At 36.3% G+C, this 18,164-nt stretch overlaps 1 protein-coding gene and 1 non-coding gene across 2 annotated transcripts in view; both read left to right on the forward strand.

Annotated features, from left to right (window-relative positions):
• LOC145687709 (phospholipid phosphatase-related protein type 5-like) overlaps window positions 1-18,164 on the forward strand; it is a 112,714-nt gene that overhangs the window by 88,916 nt on the left and 5,634 nt on the right. Inside the window, exon 5 of the mRNA XM_081761161.1 lies at window positions 11,159-11,544. Coding sequence (XP_081617287.1) covers window positions 11,159-11,544 — 386 coding nt within the window. The remainder of the gene's footprint in view (window positions 1-11,158; window positions 11,545-18,164) is intronic.
• TRNAR-ACG (transfer RNA arginine (anticodon ACG)) lies at window positions 7,892-7,964 on the forward strand. The gene has a single exon. It is a non-coding gene; the product is annotated as a tRNA-Arg (tRNA).

Raw genomic sequence — 18,164 nt, forward strand, 5'->3', positions numbered from 1 at the left:
CTAAGTAGTTATCAGTTGTAAACACATAAATTTATTTTACTGAAAAACAATTACTATCTTATTGCACTGTATAAAGCATTAGCTTTACAATTGCAATGGTTATATATGGTAAAATAATCAGTGAATAAGACACTGATGAAAATTATACATACTAAGTGCATAATTGAATTGCATCAAACTTTGAGAACTTATGTCCAAATAAATTTTATATCCATCCATTTTTCACTTGTTACGTAAGTATTCTTTTGGGTACTTGATAATATGCCTGTTTGCTGCAGAAAGCTCCAGGTTTGATTCCCAATGGGATCTCAAGGACCATACAGTCTTTAATTAGTCTACGTTATATTATTACTATTATTATCAGCTATTCTTTGCAATTTTTAAGCCGATGTACTCATCCACATTATATATAGATAAAGGAATATTTTTTCTCTGTTCGGTTACTTCAAAAGACTATGATGGGCACTTCTTCATGTTTATGGGAAGTACTTGAATCCCTCTGCACCACCTTGCTATCCCCACGGCTTAAACTGACATTTAAAAAAACGAAATACAAAACTATGAATTTGAAGTTTAAAGCTTTTCTCTACTTGTAGAAATATCAAGTAGTAGAATAGAAGACTCTCGCTTGTTCTTTCTAAGGGAGTTCGAGCGAGTTTTCATTAAAACTCGACTCCACTCGAAACAGACATCTTTGAGCTCGACTCGAGAACTCGGCTCGAAAAATTTCCTCCAGGTCAACTCGGAACTCGACTCGAATTTGGTTCGAGTTTCGAGTAGAGTCGAGCCAAAACGAGCCAAGTCGAGCCGAATCGTGTGTGTAGTTCCTCTCTTCAAGTATCTTGCATACATAATACAATTATTATCAATGACATTACTACTACCACTACAACTTTATTATTATATTATTATTATTATTATTATTATTATTATTATTATTATTATTATTATTATTATTATTATTATTATTATTATTATTATTATTATTATTATTATAACAATACTGTGTATAAACATGAAAGTTAGGCGGTTTGTATCTGAATACTAAAAACTAGTTGACTGCTGACCTCAGTAGTTGTGAAGTCTAGGAGTCGTTAACGAGGCACTGGGTTCGAATTCCGGAGGAACAAGTATTCGGCTCGAGCCAAAAATTGTTAAAAGTTAGAGGGCGCCGGCTAAACATGTTCGAAACTGCTCGGCCCGGGTTTAGGATTGTCAACGGCAAGAGCGGCTCGGCTCACAGCTCATTCATTATTGAGCTGAGCCAACAGCTCATTCATTATTGAGCTGATCCAACAGCTCACCAACCGAACCGGCTCGAGCCGAAACAACCGAGCTGATGGCTCACTCCAACCAAGTCGGTTCGAGCCGATGGCTCACCTGAGCCGAGTCGGTGCCTCATCTCATCCGAGCTTGCTCAAGCTGTTCGCTCAGTTGAACCGAGCTTCTGTTTGGGCTCAAAACTTCGACCGTGCAGGTCTCAGCCTTGGTAAGAACTACAGTATATACTTATATTGGTGCTCTCGACATTTGAGGCTGTCTCGTTATAAGAACCCATTGCCATCTTGTTAATCGAGACGACACGAGATGCAAGCAGTGCCCTATCTCGTGAGCCACACTAAAAATATTCAACATTACTGCTTAAATTTCTCATAGCTTTTGCTCTCCAGTCTAATCAGGCAATGATTTCAAAACGAGTTAAAACGAGCTAAACGAGCGAGCCATTTATAAAACTCGACCTTAAAACAGTGACGCGACTCGAAATGAGTTTGCTTTGAGTTTCGAGTCGAGCTGTAGCTCGACTCTTGCCCATCCCTAGTTCTTGCACATTTAGTCTTGGTTCTGGTCTTGCTTATGAATCCTCGGCCCAGGGGCGTAACTAGGTTGAGTTGATTTTGAGTTTAACGTCCCTTTCAGCAGCGAGACTATATGAAACGGGACCTCCTGATTAACGTGGAATCCGAGCGACATGAGCTCCCGCCAGGAATCGAATCCGGGTTTCCCACGCTAAAGGTGCGTACGCTAACCGCTTAGCCACAGAGGAGCTCGGTCGTAACTAGAATGAGGCAACCTAGGCAGTACCCCGCGGCCTACAAGGTCAGGTGTCAGTCAGTACCGTCGTGAATAAATGGAAATCATAAGAATATGACCTATATTTTAAGGTCCTGGGTGACCGTTGCCAACCTCTGCCAATTGTGAATTTAGTAATACCGTAGAAATTAGCAATGACGTAATTCTGTGTCACATCCCCTGTCATAGTGTGTCGGGGTTGGCAACATTCCATCTGTCTCCATCATTTCGCGGTCCAACAACGTATACCTCAAACAGTTCATAAAATAAGAAAAATTTTCACCTGCTACATTGAAAACCTATTATTTATAGCAACCAAATTTGTGATGGTCTAACTCTGTTTCAAATGCAGCCCAACTCTTCAAACGTACTACACTGCTAGTGGACACCAAGTCCTGCTAATTCCAATAAACGTATTTGTCAGACCGGTCATAGTAGTGGAGTTATCCTCGACAGAAGAAGCAAGAAAATCACTCTTTAGTAAATGTAATAGCCCATATCTTGGGAACTATAAATAGTCCAAACGCTAAAAGTTGTTGACCCTATCAGACCAAACGTAATACTATCCAGCCCAATAAAAATCTCGTCTGGCCCAAACACTTGGGGGCTAACGTGAAGTTGGCCCCCCTAAACTTTGTGAAGCTGTAGCTTTGTTTCCATAGTAACCCAAAAATTAAAAGTTGCTAGCCCAAAGGAAGTACTCCCTGGCCCAATAAAGATCTCGTGTATCCCAAACATTTGGTGGGCTAACTTCACACAGGCCAATTTTGACATGAAAACTAGTCTGTCACAAACAAGTTCCTTATCATTGAACGAGGAAGCATTTTTTAAAAAATCTTTTAACAGATGTAGAAGGAAACAAGAAATAAAGATAAAAGAGCTAGTTGCACTGCAATTGCAAAGTGATATATTGAGGTGGAAGCTCAATATTGAATTCTATAAAAAGAATTGCCATCTTTCCTTTGCAGGTGTCTTTGTTTTATCTTTCACTAACATAATAGATTATTATTTAAAGGAAAAACAGACACAACGAGACTGTATTTGTAGTGTTTAGGCATTTCTGAGTGTGAGTGCGCTTTCTCTCCTCTTCCTTGTTCATGATTGAGTAACATACTTAAAATCGAGGCTTTTAGGATTTTTTTTTTTTTTTTAAGAAAACGGGGTGGCAAGCTATGCCATTGCACGGGGCAGCAAATTACCTTGGACCAGCCCTGCGTAACGCACAAGCTGGGACGTTTGCTAATTAATATTATAATGTTATGATGCACTTTAAGGTGATCTGGTACCCCTAGCAACCTTGAAAGTTAGTCCATTTAAAAAGCATTGCAAAGTTTTTCACTATTTTCTTCTTTATTATTAAAGTTACAAACGTCAAAATTTGAACAAACCTAGAGGAGACACATATCTATGCCTTGTGTGTTTTAGATTTTGAAAAAAACACAGTTAAAAAGCTTCCATGTTTGACTTTAAAAACTTGGCAACGCAGATGTAACCCTCCCACTCAAATTTTGAGTTGGTGTCTCCTTTTGTTGAAATATCTATTGACTCCTGTGTGAACCTCCCTGTCCGCGTTTAGCAGTCGTCTTTCTGCCTGTCCTTCGAGTCGTGGTTGCTTGAAATGTGAATATCGATGGATAATCACTTTATGAGTGACAGCAGGAGGGATAGCAGTACAAATGTCTGTGCCGTGAAAAGACAACGGAAAGCGAGATATTCCTGCCGACCGAGGAAAAATATCGCACGACCTTCGGCTTCAGAAACAAGAAAAGAGAAGAAAGAAGTGCTATTGTGTTTCATATTTCTGTGGTTATTTCTTTCGTTTCTATATACCTTTATTTCAATACAGTATTTGAATGTTGAATGAAAGACGATAAATCGAACGGTTGATAGGCAGGTAAACAGATAGAAGTAACATATATATATATATATATATATATATATATATATATATATATATATATATATATATATATATATATATATATATATATATATATATAGAGAGAGAGAGAGAGAGAGAGAGAGAGAGAGAGATAAGCATATAAATGCAGAAAAAATATTTTCTAAAAATGATAAATAACTAGAAACGATATATAGGACCTAACACATCAAACTGAAGTTCTTGAAAAGTATGTACATTAGTAAAAAAATACTTTCAAACAGTGGCGTACTTTAAGATGTGTTGGTACAGGTTGTACTCTCTCCTTTCATATCTATTGAAATGAGAAGATTTTAGCTTTCATCTTGGATCAACAACAATCTTCCTGCGTGGAGAAGGGGCTTACATATACGTACGACGACACATCACAATGTTTAGAAAATGTAAATGAGTAGAGAATATACACACCCAGGCAGAGGTCCCTATTTTCCCCTGAAGGTTACCATTCTTCCCATTTACTGTCCTCCCCCCAAATTTACCATTCTTTATTATGACAATTACTTATTTAAAAATGTTATTCATGCTAAGTTCTCCTTCATACTTAGTGTTCATCAGTCGGTGGCTATCGAGCTCAATCCCCCCCCCCCGAAATAAATTTGTTATATTCACAACTTCATTAAAATTTGTCGGCACCTAAAAGGAAAAATATAAGTGCTTATTCTCATATTGTGCATACCCCTTCCCGAAACAAATTCCTAAATACGCCACTCGTGTTCATAAAAGCATCATTGTGGTATAATTAAAATTCGATTGTTCCACTTTCAATGACAAATTATGTCCCTCCTTTAAAAATAAATAAATAAATAAAATTTAAAAAAAAATCATAGGTACAACCTGTGCCCCAAAACCTGACTGTGGGCACCCCTGTAATCCAGAGAAGGCTAGGAAATGAAGTTTCTTTGTTTAAAATCTTTACCAATCCCATAAACACCCCCTAAAACCAACCAAACTTTCTTTACACACATCCCTGGGCGTAACAAAATACATTGCTTCCTTTGCGTTTCTGTAAAAATATGTATCACTATTCTAAATGCTCTCCCTCTTGGGTTTTGAACACCTCACAAAATAAAATTCCCAGCGTACTTACTGATTAAACGGGAGACTCAGGTGAGATGCCCGATTGCAATACGTACATTTCCAGGGTTTCCCAGAGGGAAGTATTGCGTCGCACACTACACCACACATCTTTTAGGTGAGGACTGTTAATTTTATGCAAAGATTGAAGACTATAAAGAAATGCATTCCAGTGAAATTAACAATAAACAGAGAGACGGACCACCGAGACTGATTGGAATCTAAAGATGTGGGGGTGGACAGTGTCAGAGGAAGAAGTCTACATCTGTTCTACGAAACACAATACTAAGCGGATATTATTATTATTATTATTATTATTATTATTATTATTATTATTATTATTATTATTAGGACTCTATAATTAAACCTGACTAACGAATATTTCTGGCTACGCGTATGCCTTCAAACATAAGTGGAAAACATTCTTGCGTATCTTATTTTATCCTGTAGGGATGGCATAGAGACTTGTAGGCGGATCCTGAGGGAAGGGTCGTTCGCCACCTCCAATGACACAAGCACCAGTGATGCAAAAGCTCAAGTCTGTACATAATAAAACTAAAGTAACCCTAAGTAGCAGTGTTACAACTCACCGCTACCCCATCCCTCAGGAATCCATCCTGGATCCGTCCCTGTGTCGTCTGGAGTCGAAAATATGTCATGTGAAAAGAAAAGGTATGAAAAATGTCATCTTACAGCCTTTTGCGTCGATTTCCTTATAAATTGTGAGAGGCCCGTCCTAGTGTGCTAATTGACGAGGGGATGCCAGGGATTTCTCCTCTGAGAAATTTTTATCCCCCTGCAAGAGAAAATTTTCATTCCAGACAGGAATAACTTTTCCCCACTCTTACGTGTGTGATGGCTGGGTGCGTATATGAGTCAAATTCAGCCGCCCTGGGAAAAATATTCAATTCGCACACTGACCCGTCGAGTTATCCAATTTCTATATAACGTAGTGAAGATTTTTTTGCGAAATAAAGTAGTGGTGTTTATTTTGTGAAATAAAGTACCGGTACTGAGGAATCTACTTACATAGTTGTGCAACTACGGCGGGGGTTTGGGGGTCTGCTCCCTTCCTAAATTTTTTAGCCCCTCAATCCACAATGCATCCGTATGACATTGATATGGAGACCCAGAATTGTTACGATTGCCCCCCTAGCATATTTATGCTCCCCAAACTTCAGTGGCTGGTTGCGAGCCTGGTCAACAAGGTTTTCACAGATATTACATAAACAAATTTGTATAATGCAAAATAAATTTACTACTAAATCATGCATAGGGATGCGCACGAGACGAGTCGAGACACGGCTCTTCTAATAGAGAAATATACATTTTTCGAGTCGAGACATCACTTTTACAGCAAATTTTCGAGACGAGATAACCACAAATCTTGTCTCGTGCCATCCCTAATCATGCTCAATTTTAAAATAAGGCAACATCATTTACTTACAAGAACATAAAATGTTGCGTGAGCCGTTACCCAGCTTTATCAACCTTGGTTCTCTTCTGTTCGAACTCACAATGAAAGTTTGCACAAGATATTTCACACGAATTTGATCGAGGGTGTATCTATACACATGATACCCAGGTAGAATCTCACAGCCTTCAGGCGCCTTGCGAACTTCATTTATTAAAAAAAAAATAATAATAATAAAATTAGGAAATGCTAGTGTGAACATTACATGGATCTATATTGTTTTCCTTCTCCGCTTCCAGGAAAAGGGAGATATAGACATTACACATGAGTATATGGTAATTTATACAATATTGTATTGTCATCGGACATATGTGCATGAAAAATTAAAAAAGTTCTAGGGGATAGTATAGAAGTGGCCATGTGGACAGGCAACAAAGAACGAAAGTGATTTTTAAATAAGCAGGCCCCAGGAATTTTGCCCACATGCCATTTTACTTGATCATATTTCCCTCAAAAAATATTCATGTAAATATCTTTCAATTATTTCTGAAGAGAGGGTTTTGACCTCGCTTTCAAAGGGTAATTTTGTCCTAGATTGATTCCAATAATATTTTTTCTATAATCTTTCCCAAAGATCACAAACTGACATCTATACTATGTTATTTTGCGGAAATGGTAAGCTGACAAGCGACAACTACCCTTCCAGGAATTCGCAGAATGAAAAGAAAGAAAAAAAGAGAGAGGGAGAGAGATGAGAAAAGAAGGTTTCGGTTGTACTGCTGTTTATGAGTCACCTGATTGAAACAACTTGAGCGAGGCAGAGAACTGAACTTGCCGCTCGACTCGGGCGGAAAGGAAAAACTATACCGTCGCAGGGAGTTCAGGTCTTACTGTTGCCATGTTTCCAAAGTTGAAGATAAAAGTTTCCTTACTGTGTTTTTTTCAAAATCTAAAACACACAAGGCATATATATGTGTCTCCTCTAGGTTTGTTCAAAGTTTGACGTTTGTAACTTTAATAATAAAGAAGAAAATAGTGAAAAACTTTGCAATGCTTTTTAAATGGACTAACTTTCAAGGTTGCTAGGGGTACCAGATCACCTTAAAATCCCAAGAAAGGTCTTAGCTGAACACACACGAAGTCTTAGCAAAGGATTGAACATTTAGGTAAACTAATATAAGAATACATTTGATCATGAGCTTGATAACATTTGTAATTTCATATAACTCGATAAGATAAACGTGCAGAATGTCAATGACAGAACGTAAATGTTATGAATCATACGTTGCTGATAGACGGAACTTAAAGTGTTATGAATCATACTATATATTGCTGATCCAGAGAGATATGAATCACACACCTGTAATAAGCTAAATGTGCGCTATATTGCCTGTGGCCCAGTGGCGCAACGGATAACGCGTCTGACTACGGATCAGAAGATTCCAGGTTCGAATCCTGGCTGGGTCGAGTAATTTTTTTCTGTTGTATTATTAGTCTCTTTTCTTTCTGCTTTTAATATATTTTTATTGATTAACGTTACATTTGTTCAAATAGTTCTAATAACAATGAAATATACATTAACTTTTCCTTTGATGTAGGTGCTTCAGTGATGAAAATTTTCCGATTCATAAAAACATACTCCACTTATTCCTACATCGTTGTTTAGCCATGATGTGAGGCGGAAAATTTTCTTCTATATTTTTTCGGAAAATTTTCCGTTCTTAGTAAATATCAGTGATCAAGTAACAATTCCTCAGTATTCATAAAATTGATTGAATTCATGTACAGAAATGTTAAAAAGTGAGAGATCGTTTAAAGAATCTGAAAATTTTCATGGCTCAGACAATTTTCAGTACTATGTTAATTTTTCATGAATCAAAAAAATTGTCTGTCCTGTACAGTAATGAAAATCTTCCGGAAAATTTTGAAACGGAAAATTTTCCTATTCGTTAAAACATGCTCCACTTTCCTACATCGTTGTTTAGCCGCGATGTGAGGTGGAAAATTTTCTTCTCTATTTTTCCGGAAAATTTTCTGTTCTTAACAAATATCAGTGATCAAGTAACAATTCCTCAGTATTCATAAAATTGATTGAAATCATGTATAGAAATGTTAAAAAGTGAAATATTGTTTAAAGAATCTGAAAATTATCATGTCTCAGAAAATTTTGAGTACTATGTAGGAACAAGTTAAACAATTTTTCATGAATCGAAATATTTTCTGTCTTGTATGGAAAAATTGAAGAACTTTTTATGAGTCGGAAAATTTTCATCACGATGTAGAAAAAAGTGAAAAAACTTTTCCTAATCCCGAGAATTTTAGATATTATGTATAGTGATGTTTGGTGGAAAATTTTCCAATATATTTAACTGCACATTCAGCTATGAAATTCAGTTCCTGTAGAAGAAAGTTAGACAGCAACAAATTATCGTATTTCAATTAGCTTTCCGAAACCAGAAAATTTTCTAATATTTCAAGATGTGAAGTAAAAATATGGTGTTTCTCTCTCTCTCTCTCTCTCTCTCTCTCTCTCTGTGTGTGTGTGTGTGTGTGTGTGTGTGTGTGTATGTGTGTAAAGTGCAGGGAACATACATCGAGTTCGTAGAGAACAAATATTTCCTTTCCTATATTTAAAATGTAACAAGAAATTTAAAAGAAACCTTTGCGAATTTATCAATTTCAGAAACAGAAAATTCCATTATTTCTTCATATGTAGGCCTGCCTATGTAATGAAATAACTACATAAAAGTTCGTTATGAAGATTATTTTTGTAACAGAAATTAAGAAAACATGATTTTATTTTGTTTAACACTCGTAAATCATAATTTCAATATTGGAATTTTGTATTATCTACATCTTAGAGCAGATATTTGTATGGTAAAACTATCATTATTATGTATAAAAAAGTATTAGAAATAATGACGATTCGATAGAATAAGTATATATATATATATTTTTATAAGAAATATGTTTTTTTTTTATTTTGTAAATTAAAATGAAATTACTTGTTTCTTTTAGAACGCAGCGCTAATAGTGCAGCTTTTTATGTTCTTTTATTATTTTATTGGAAGAACAACTACACAAATGAGCTTCCTTTTTAGTTATATTTCACTTTCTCTTCTGAATGAATATATGAATAAATAAATGTTTATTTCCAGTAAATGGTCAGTATTTGCTTTCACGAGTTACTTAAACTCGAATTTTGGGTAGTCGAAAATTTACAGTAGGCACTTTTTATTATATTTACTTATTTATAAATGTTGCAGTATGTAAATCTATAAAAATAGTAAAGCTATGAGAAAACCGTCTTATGCGTATTAAACTTACGAACTCTAATATTGCAAGATCAAAGGTGGATTCTGAGGGAAGAACGCATTGAAGTTCTTGAAACATTCTTGAAATGAAGAATCGTTAGATTTTCACTTCATGAAACTTTTTAAGACAATACTTATTACCAATAAATTTTACGGCTAAACAACGATATAGGAATAAGTGGAGTATGTTTTTATGAATCAGAAAATATTCATGACTTTTAATAAATTGAAATTGAAATTTTAAATAATATAATGGGATATTTGTACTCTACGAACTCGATGTATGTTCTCTGCACTTTGCATATATACACACACACACACACAGAGAGAGAGAGAGAGAGAGAGAGAGGGAGAGAGGAGTTGAATTGAGTTTAACGTCCCTTTCAGCAGCGAGACTATATAAGACGGAACCAACTGATTAACGTAGAATTCGCACTACACGAGCTCCCGCTGAGAATCGAAGGCAGGTCTTCCATGCCAAAGGCGAGTATGCTAACCGCTTAGCAACGAAGGAGCTCGCAGAGGAAGAGAGAGAGAGAAACACTGTGTAAAAGTTTACTTCCCAAATTGAAATATTAAAAAATTTTCCGGTTCCCGAAAGCTAATTGGAAAATTATAATTTCTTGCTAACTTTCCTCTACAGAAATTCAATTTTGTAGCTCTATGTGCAGTTATATATAGTGGAAAATTTTCCACCTAACATCACTATACATATCCAAAATTGTCCGGCTTATGAAAAGTTTTTCCCACTTGTTTCTACACCATAATGAAAATTTTCCGATCTATGAAAATCCCTTTTACTTGTTTCTACAGGGCAATGAAACTTTCCGATTCATAAAAAGTTGTCTTACTTTTTGCTTCAAAATGATGAAAATTTTCCGACTCATAAAAAGTTTTTCAGTTTTTCCGTATAAGACAGAAAATATGTCGATTCATGAAAAATTGTTTAACTTGTTCCTACATAATACTGAAAATTGTGTGAGCCATGAAAAGTTTCAGATTCTTTAAACGATCTTTCACTTTTTAACATTTCCATACATGAATTCAACCAATTTTATGATTGCTGAGGAATTGTTACTTGATTACCGATATTTTTTTAGAACGGAAAATTTACCACGGAAAATTTTCCGCCTCACATCACTAAGGTGCTTAAATCTCGACTCTTTATAAGATTCTAATTATGACAAAAAACCAAATCATATTTGACATCACAATTACGTAAGTCTTACCTAGTAACAAAAATATTTTATAAAATTAATTAAAATTTGAATTGTACATGAGAACAAAGTTGTGTTAATGTGAATTAAATGTTTGATATGAAATAGTACTTTTTTTCTTTTCTTTCAGCTGTATATGTAATGGGTTTGTTTATCACATCCATTCTGACAGACGTCTTAAAAATATCGACTGGGCGTGCTCGACCGTATTTCGGCAAAGAATTTTGCCCCCTGGATTCTACATCAGCTCCAATCAAATCGTGGGAAGAAAGAGTGGCTCGACTTTCCTTTCCATCCTTCCATGCGGCTGCAGCAGGATATTTTGCTACGTTTTGCTCATTTTATGCTCATTTCTCGTTTCGAATGCGAGGGACATACGTTCTACGTCCTGTTCTTATCAGCATTTTTATTATCTTTGCCTTCTTGGCAGCGTGCCATCGCCGTATGACACACGATAGCCATGTGGTGGATATAGTAGTAGGATTGCTACTTGGGCTCATCGTGGGAACATACCAGGTAATTAATTAAACCTAGTTTAAGCAAGTTAGTAGCTGTCTGTATGATCTACAATAATTTTAATTAAATTTCTCCATTTTAGATTGATCTTGGGCAGAGGCGTACTAAATTTCTCAGCATCCAGGCACAGAGTCAGTTTTTGCTCCACCTTCTGGCCCCTCGTCACAAGGTGTAACCGATTGGGAATCCATCATGCTTTCCTCGAAATTTTTGAGTTTTAGAACATTAAAGCCTTGCATTTTGCGTCTTACTTTTACACTATGAAAAAGGTGAAGAAAGGAAAAGAATTAGGACCACAATGGTACTTTGAAGATATAATTGAATAACAGAAGGCAGAATCAAGAAACCAGTGGTGCCCCCCATGTCCATGACGCACCCCCCTCAATTGTCCGTAGGTGTTCTTCCATGAAAGAAAATCTCTTCGATTAATTTTTACAACCCCTCAAACATATTTATATAGATTTTTAATTCCCCCCAAATATTTCAATGATGTAGTTTGTGTCATAGCCCCCCCCCTTGTGGGCACCCCTGAAGAAACAATGGTACAAATTAAAAGCTAATGCAAAATTATTTCATATTAAAATAATAGTCAAATATAGCATTGCGAAAATTTAAACCAGACCTACTTTGTTTTAAAAATAATCTCAAACGTTGAGATAAAGTAAAAGAAATAATTTGATGTATAGGCCTAGTTATGTAAGTTCAAAGATAAACTCCTTGCCTTTGATGTTGCGAATTAATCGATTAGTTCCTCAAAATTTATGCTGACGGTAGCCTCAAAATCTGCACTCAGTAAAGCCGAAGTTGATAATCTTTCCTGTCACATTTAGACCTATTATCTCAGGTAGGGCAGGATAACTTTTAGCTTAACTAGGAAACCTTTCACAACTGGCAACGGATATTACAATAGTCAGGAAAATATGACTCTCCTAACTCTCAAATTTGGAAATACATCATCCCTATACTACAACATGAAGCAAATTATATCCTCTGGTATTGAAAGCTTAACATCAGCTCTTGTTTTAAGTAGCATTCAGAAGTCCATTACTTCACTGAACATCTCCAAGACATCCACGTCTATATCATAAAAGCTTCCCATATAACTGCATCTCTTTCTCAAGTCATTTTCATTAGCTGTGCCCATCAATTCCTTGCCCCGCGTAGCGTAGTCGCCAATGCTCCCGCTTCTCGTGGAAGCGGTTCAGGGTTCGATTCCCGGTGGGGACACTCGGTCGAAAAATTGTAAAAGCTTTTTCAGGCCAATCATCCTGAGTGAGGTTTTCCTCATGCATACCATGCAAATGCCGGGATGATACCTAACATTAGGTCCCAGGCCGCTTCCTTCCTTTCTCAATTTTTTCTTCTTTCCCTTTCCTCGGTGACCACCGAGGGACGTCGTCCCCATACTTGACGGGCTAACATGGCCATATATGCCAAAAGCCCAGAAATCTAAATCCTAATCTTAATGCTAAATTATGTCCCACCCACGTCGCATCAGAGTCGTTTTTAGGGCGAAAAGTGGTTAAACGTCATATTCACCTCTAGAATAATTATTTCTGGTGCGTTGGGTCCCTGATTCGATCCCTGGCCGGTAAGTTTGTGGAGGACAGCATCATGTTCGTGTGTTTTCTCGGAGTACTCCCGTTTCCTTCCACAATTACATTCCGCCAATTGATCCATCATCATTCACTTGCCTTAATCATCAGTCTCCTTTAGCCTAAAGAGCACAACCGTGGGACGTTAAACTGAAAAATTTCATTGCATTCATTTCAAGAACAACTAAAACCATTTATCTATAATGTGATGTTTCGCATGTCGGTTTATGTAAAATGCGTACTGTACCCTTCATGGATTTTTTTTACCAACAGTAACTGTGTGTATTTATTGTACAGAACTGTGGCATACAGAAGAATGAATACAACTGTTTATCTTTGATGTGGTTTCGCAAGGGCGTCTTATGTAAAGGGCGCACTGTAGCCTTCACGGGTTCTTTACCAACAGTTACTGCATGTAGCAACATGCACGGCAGTGCAGGGCAGCCAAGTTCCGCGAAGAAAATAAATCGTCGGAAATGAAAAACTGGCCTGCACTGTTGTAAGCATGTTATACACGAACAAAAGTTTTGGGTAAAATCGCCGATTTCGAGGGTCTGTAGAAACGATTAGTTCAGAATTTAAGGAGGTATCCAAGAGATGTGCTCATATACAAAATCTCAAATTCCTAGCTTCAACCATATTTGAGTACTGGACCACTAAAATGTGCAGTTTTCAGGCTCACTGATTTACTGACTCATCACATTGATTAGGTACTTCCCAATGAGACAGAGTAATGAAATTATAAGACTTGAGTTTGAAAAAAACATCATATTGTATACAATATATCAAGAAGTTTTATTCTTACTCAAATAACCAATATTGTTTTTGTATTTTTAGAAGTAGCAATTGTATGTAATATATATATATATATATACAGTGAAACCTCCCTTAACGGACACCTCTCAATAACGGACACCTCTATAATACGGACATAATTTTTTGTCCCGACAAAAATATATGTTCTCTTACGTAACAAAACCCTCCCTTGTACGGACACTCTCAGATACGGACGCGGACAGTCCTTTCTTGCCCTAAAAGTTTCAATAATCTCTTCATAACGGACAGAAATTATTCTCGGTTCTCCGATATATTACAGTAGACAGAAAAGTCTTTTCCCCACAAGTGTATCTATCATGAGTCTGGACCTGATGGACCACCAAATAGAACAGCTTCAAGCTGAACTTGAAATTCTTTTTTCTGCCCCCAACAAACTGCTTTCTGGTAGAAATTTTAGAAAACCTTTACTAAGCAATAATACTCATGCAGGGTCAGTCGTATGGCCAAGAATTTTATGCGGAAGATCTTCCCTTCCCTAACAAATTTAGTCCTTTTTCCTCTGGGCTTGCATCTTTCTCGACAATTGCATAGATAACAAAACAAACATTGTTTGTTTTATTCCTCTTTCACATTATCCGGCGATTTGTCGGATCCGGTTCCGGCTGTTTGCCGGATCCGGTTTCGGCCCCTTTCATATTATCCGGCGTTTTGCCGTGGATGAAAAATATGCGAGCAGGGTTGCTGTGCAACTGAAGAAACAAAACTCAGTGACTTGTCGTGTTGTGGTGGTTGTAATGGACAGACGCAAAATGTGTTTTCTACTCGCCTTGTTAAGACACAGGCAGAAAAAAAAGTCAGAGACACATATGGATTCACCCTTTTTTAGAGAAGCGGTACTTGAAGGAGATTTTTCTATACTGTTTCCACAATTAAGGGAAGGCGAAGGAAAATTCTTTAATTACTTTCGTATGTCTATCGCATCTTTTGATGAGTTGTTGGATCACGTACGGACCCAGCTGCAGAGGCAGAATTCAAAATTTAGGAACTGTATTCAACCTCCAGAAGTGTTGGCTGTAACATTAAGAAAAGATAATTTGTATTTTTTATACACATAGATAACGTTAAATTTAATGTAATTGAATAGATGGTTGAAGAAAGAATCTGAGTCAATTTCATATTGAAGAAAAAACATGTTAAAACATTTCACTACAATATACGAGACGAAACACTCAACACGAAGTTAATTCTTTTATCAATAGTACCTTACATATATTCGCAGCTGAATTTCCAAGGTGATGGATCCAGGTCCCTTCTGTAATCAATAGAATAGTGTAGCCAGTGATGGATCTAGCCTGGGGCCAGGGGGGCCTAGGCCCCCCAGTTTTTTGAGTGACAAAATTAATTTAACATATTATATATTTTTGTAAGTTTATAGTAAACTCATAATATATCTATGATAGCCTGGGTTCTGGCAGCCCCCCATGTTTTCCCTTCTAGATCCGCCACTGAATTTAGACTAAATTAGTAATAAAGATAATAATGTATGGCTAGGCAGAGTATAAGATTTCTATAACATTTTTCCCGGGGCCCCTTTTTCCTTGTGATAATTTCGAATTCTAAGGAGGAGGGAAATAATTTCACGCCAAAAAGTCTTTTTTCAAAGACCATTGAAAAGGGGACTTTTTTTCTTAGGTCTAATAATTCAAAACTTTGGGATCAATTCATCCAATTTGTTTTAATTCTAAATTTTTGATTTTGTTATTTTATTATTACTTTTTTTTTAGATTGATCATTATAATTTTCTCCCAAAATTCGTATTTTTGAGTTAGAAATGTTAGGCTCTCCCATTTTGGATTACTCCTGAGGGCAAAATAAGTTTCCAATCGAAAAAAAGTCCAAACTTGTTGAAAGTAAGCAAATACTACAGGATCCTCAGATTCGACCGTAAATTGACCTGCAAAAGGCAGATTGGAAAGACGGGTAGAAACTTTTTTTTTTTTAATTTTTGAATATTTTCTTAGAAAGACCTTTTAACACATTTTAGGTCATATTTTTCCCCCTACAATTCATATTTTTGAGTCAGGACCGATTATCACGACCAAGTCACGATGAAGGGGGTTATAAATTAAAGTTTTAAATCCAAATCAAATATTTTGTCTTAAATACTGTCTCTCTTTCAATTCAGTACGCGAATAACTTTCGACGAACATTTGTTGTGTTAAAAGAATTGTGAAGAAATAAGTTAATGTTAAATTGTTTCACTTCAATAAAACGAGGGGGCCGTGGTAGGTAAGTGGTAGAGGATTCACCTCTGGTGCAGGGGTGCTTGGTTCGATCCCAGCTTGCGCCAAGTGAACTTTGTGATGGACAAGTAACGTTTGTGTGGGTTTTCTCGGGGTTCTCCCACTTTCTTCATTCCATCATTTCATTCATTTCTCATCATCACCGTCTCTTTTAGCCTAGCCAACAGAACCATAAGATGTAATACAAAATTTAGAACCTTATTACTAGAAAACTTAATCCAGTAGTTATATGTTTTTTTATGTATTTGAAACTACATCTTGATTGTGTATTGTCATTTCATTCAAAGCTAATATAAAATTAGTTCTTTAGTTCTAGTACTTCCTTTGCCAGTATAATACTAGTGGAATTCTTCTTACGACAAATAATAGGTATGACCAAATTTAGTGTGTGGTTCTAAAGATTTTCCGAAACCTGGAGTTTTTCCGAAATCCGAATATTTTTGGTCATCCTTCTTCTTCTTCTTCTTCTTCTTCTTATTATTATTATTATTATTATTATTATTATTATTATTATTATTATTATTATTATTATTATTATTATTATTATTATTATTATTATTATTATTACACTATTTCGGGTTTATTCTTTTGTTTTAAGCGTTCCGACTATTGACTCAAGTCTTTTTAAAGTACTGCTCTAGTCTCTGAATTCAGAGGACTATTCAAGAAATTACAGCCAGATAATTATAAAATATATAAAATACGGTATATTTATCAAATATCACATCATGAATTCTCTCTTGCTTTGCGTAGCAAAATAGTACATAAATATATAGCAAAAGACTGTATTGCTGAAATATTTGATAGTGTATATTTCAATTTTGGGTCACCACAAATTTATAGAAGGTCATTTGTCCAGTGCTACACGGACATCTCCCAATCTTCTGTTACATAGAAAAATAATAATTTATATTGATTTCGACACTTCGGTAGTATTGGTAGTTTTCAATTAATTTTACATGTCGTCTTTCCCCATATATTGTATATACAGGTTTGGTTAATTACTCCAGATGTACTGGGCTAGAACATAACCACATACACAAACACACTCCACATAACACACAAAACCACAAGCTCCCATATTATAGCAGCCACTTTCTGCTCTTTCCTGGCAACACTTGCTTCCTCCCCCAACACCAATCCGGTAGTTTGCCGCGTATATGTGAAGAGCGTCATTGCTTGTAATGTTCCGCTTGGCTATACACGGCGATTTGCCGCGCCGGATTCTAGCAGGGAGATCCGGCTGTTTTTGCTCGCCGGATGAATGTCCGGTGACCGCCGCACATATGTGAAGAGCTTCATTGCTTGCAATGTCTTTCTACCTCGTCCGGCAATTCGCCGGAACCGGATCCGGCAAATCGCCGGATAATGTGAAAGGGACATTACAATAACATTTTCAACGAGCAATGTTTCCTCTCTTACTTTTTTGGAAAATCAACGTTTTTCTTTTACTTATGATACTGGAACAAGTCTGAGTTAGAGTTTTCCCGGCTTCCTTTTTCACTTTCTCTACGAGGATATTCTTTGGGATTAGGGATGGGTTCAATAAACATGTGCACTCCTAATAACTTGCCTTTTCATCCATTCCGCTGACGAAGATGCAGCGCCAGTACATAAACATACATACACATACATGTTTCTTCCGCAACCGTATTGAAGATCCTCAGAGGACACTTGCTAATGAGATTTATTACCTTTGTAGAGGAAAAAACATGCATTTTTCGCTAAACAAAAGAGTTCAGCCAGTCAGTGGGTTCATTCCTAACACATCTTTTGAGAAGGTTCTGAGAATTTGAAATAAATGAAAAACACTTACCCTAATTAATTATCCCTAATTAACATTTAACATAAATAAATTTCTCCTTCATTCCTCCCAGTTATTCAAATGCGTACCGATTAGAGTATTTTCATATTGAATTTTACGTATTTACGCTGATGCATAATG

This window comes from Thermobia domestica, chromosome 6 (assembly GCF_964235325.1).
Source record: "Thermobia domestica chromosome 6, izTheDome1.hap1.1, whole genome shotgun sequence".
In the NCBI taxonomy this organism is placed as follows: domain Eukaryota; kingdom Metazoa; phylum Arthropoda; class Insecta; order Zygentoma; family Lepismatidae; genus Thermobia; species Thermobia domestica.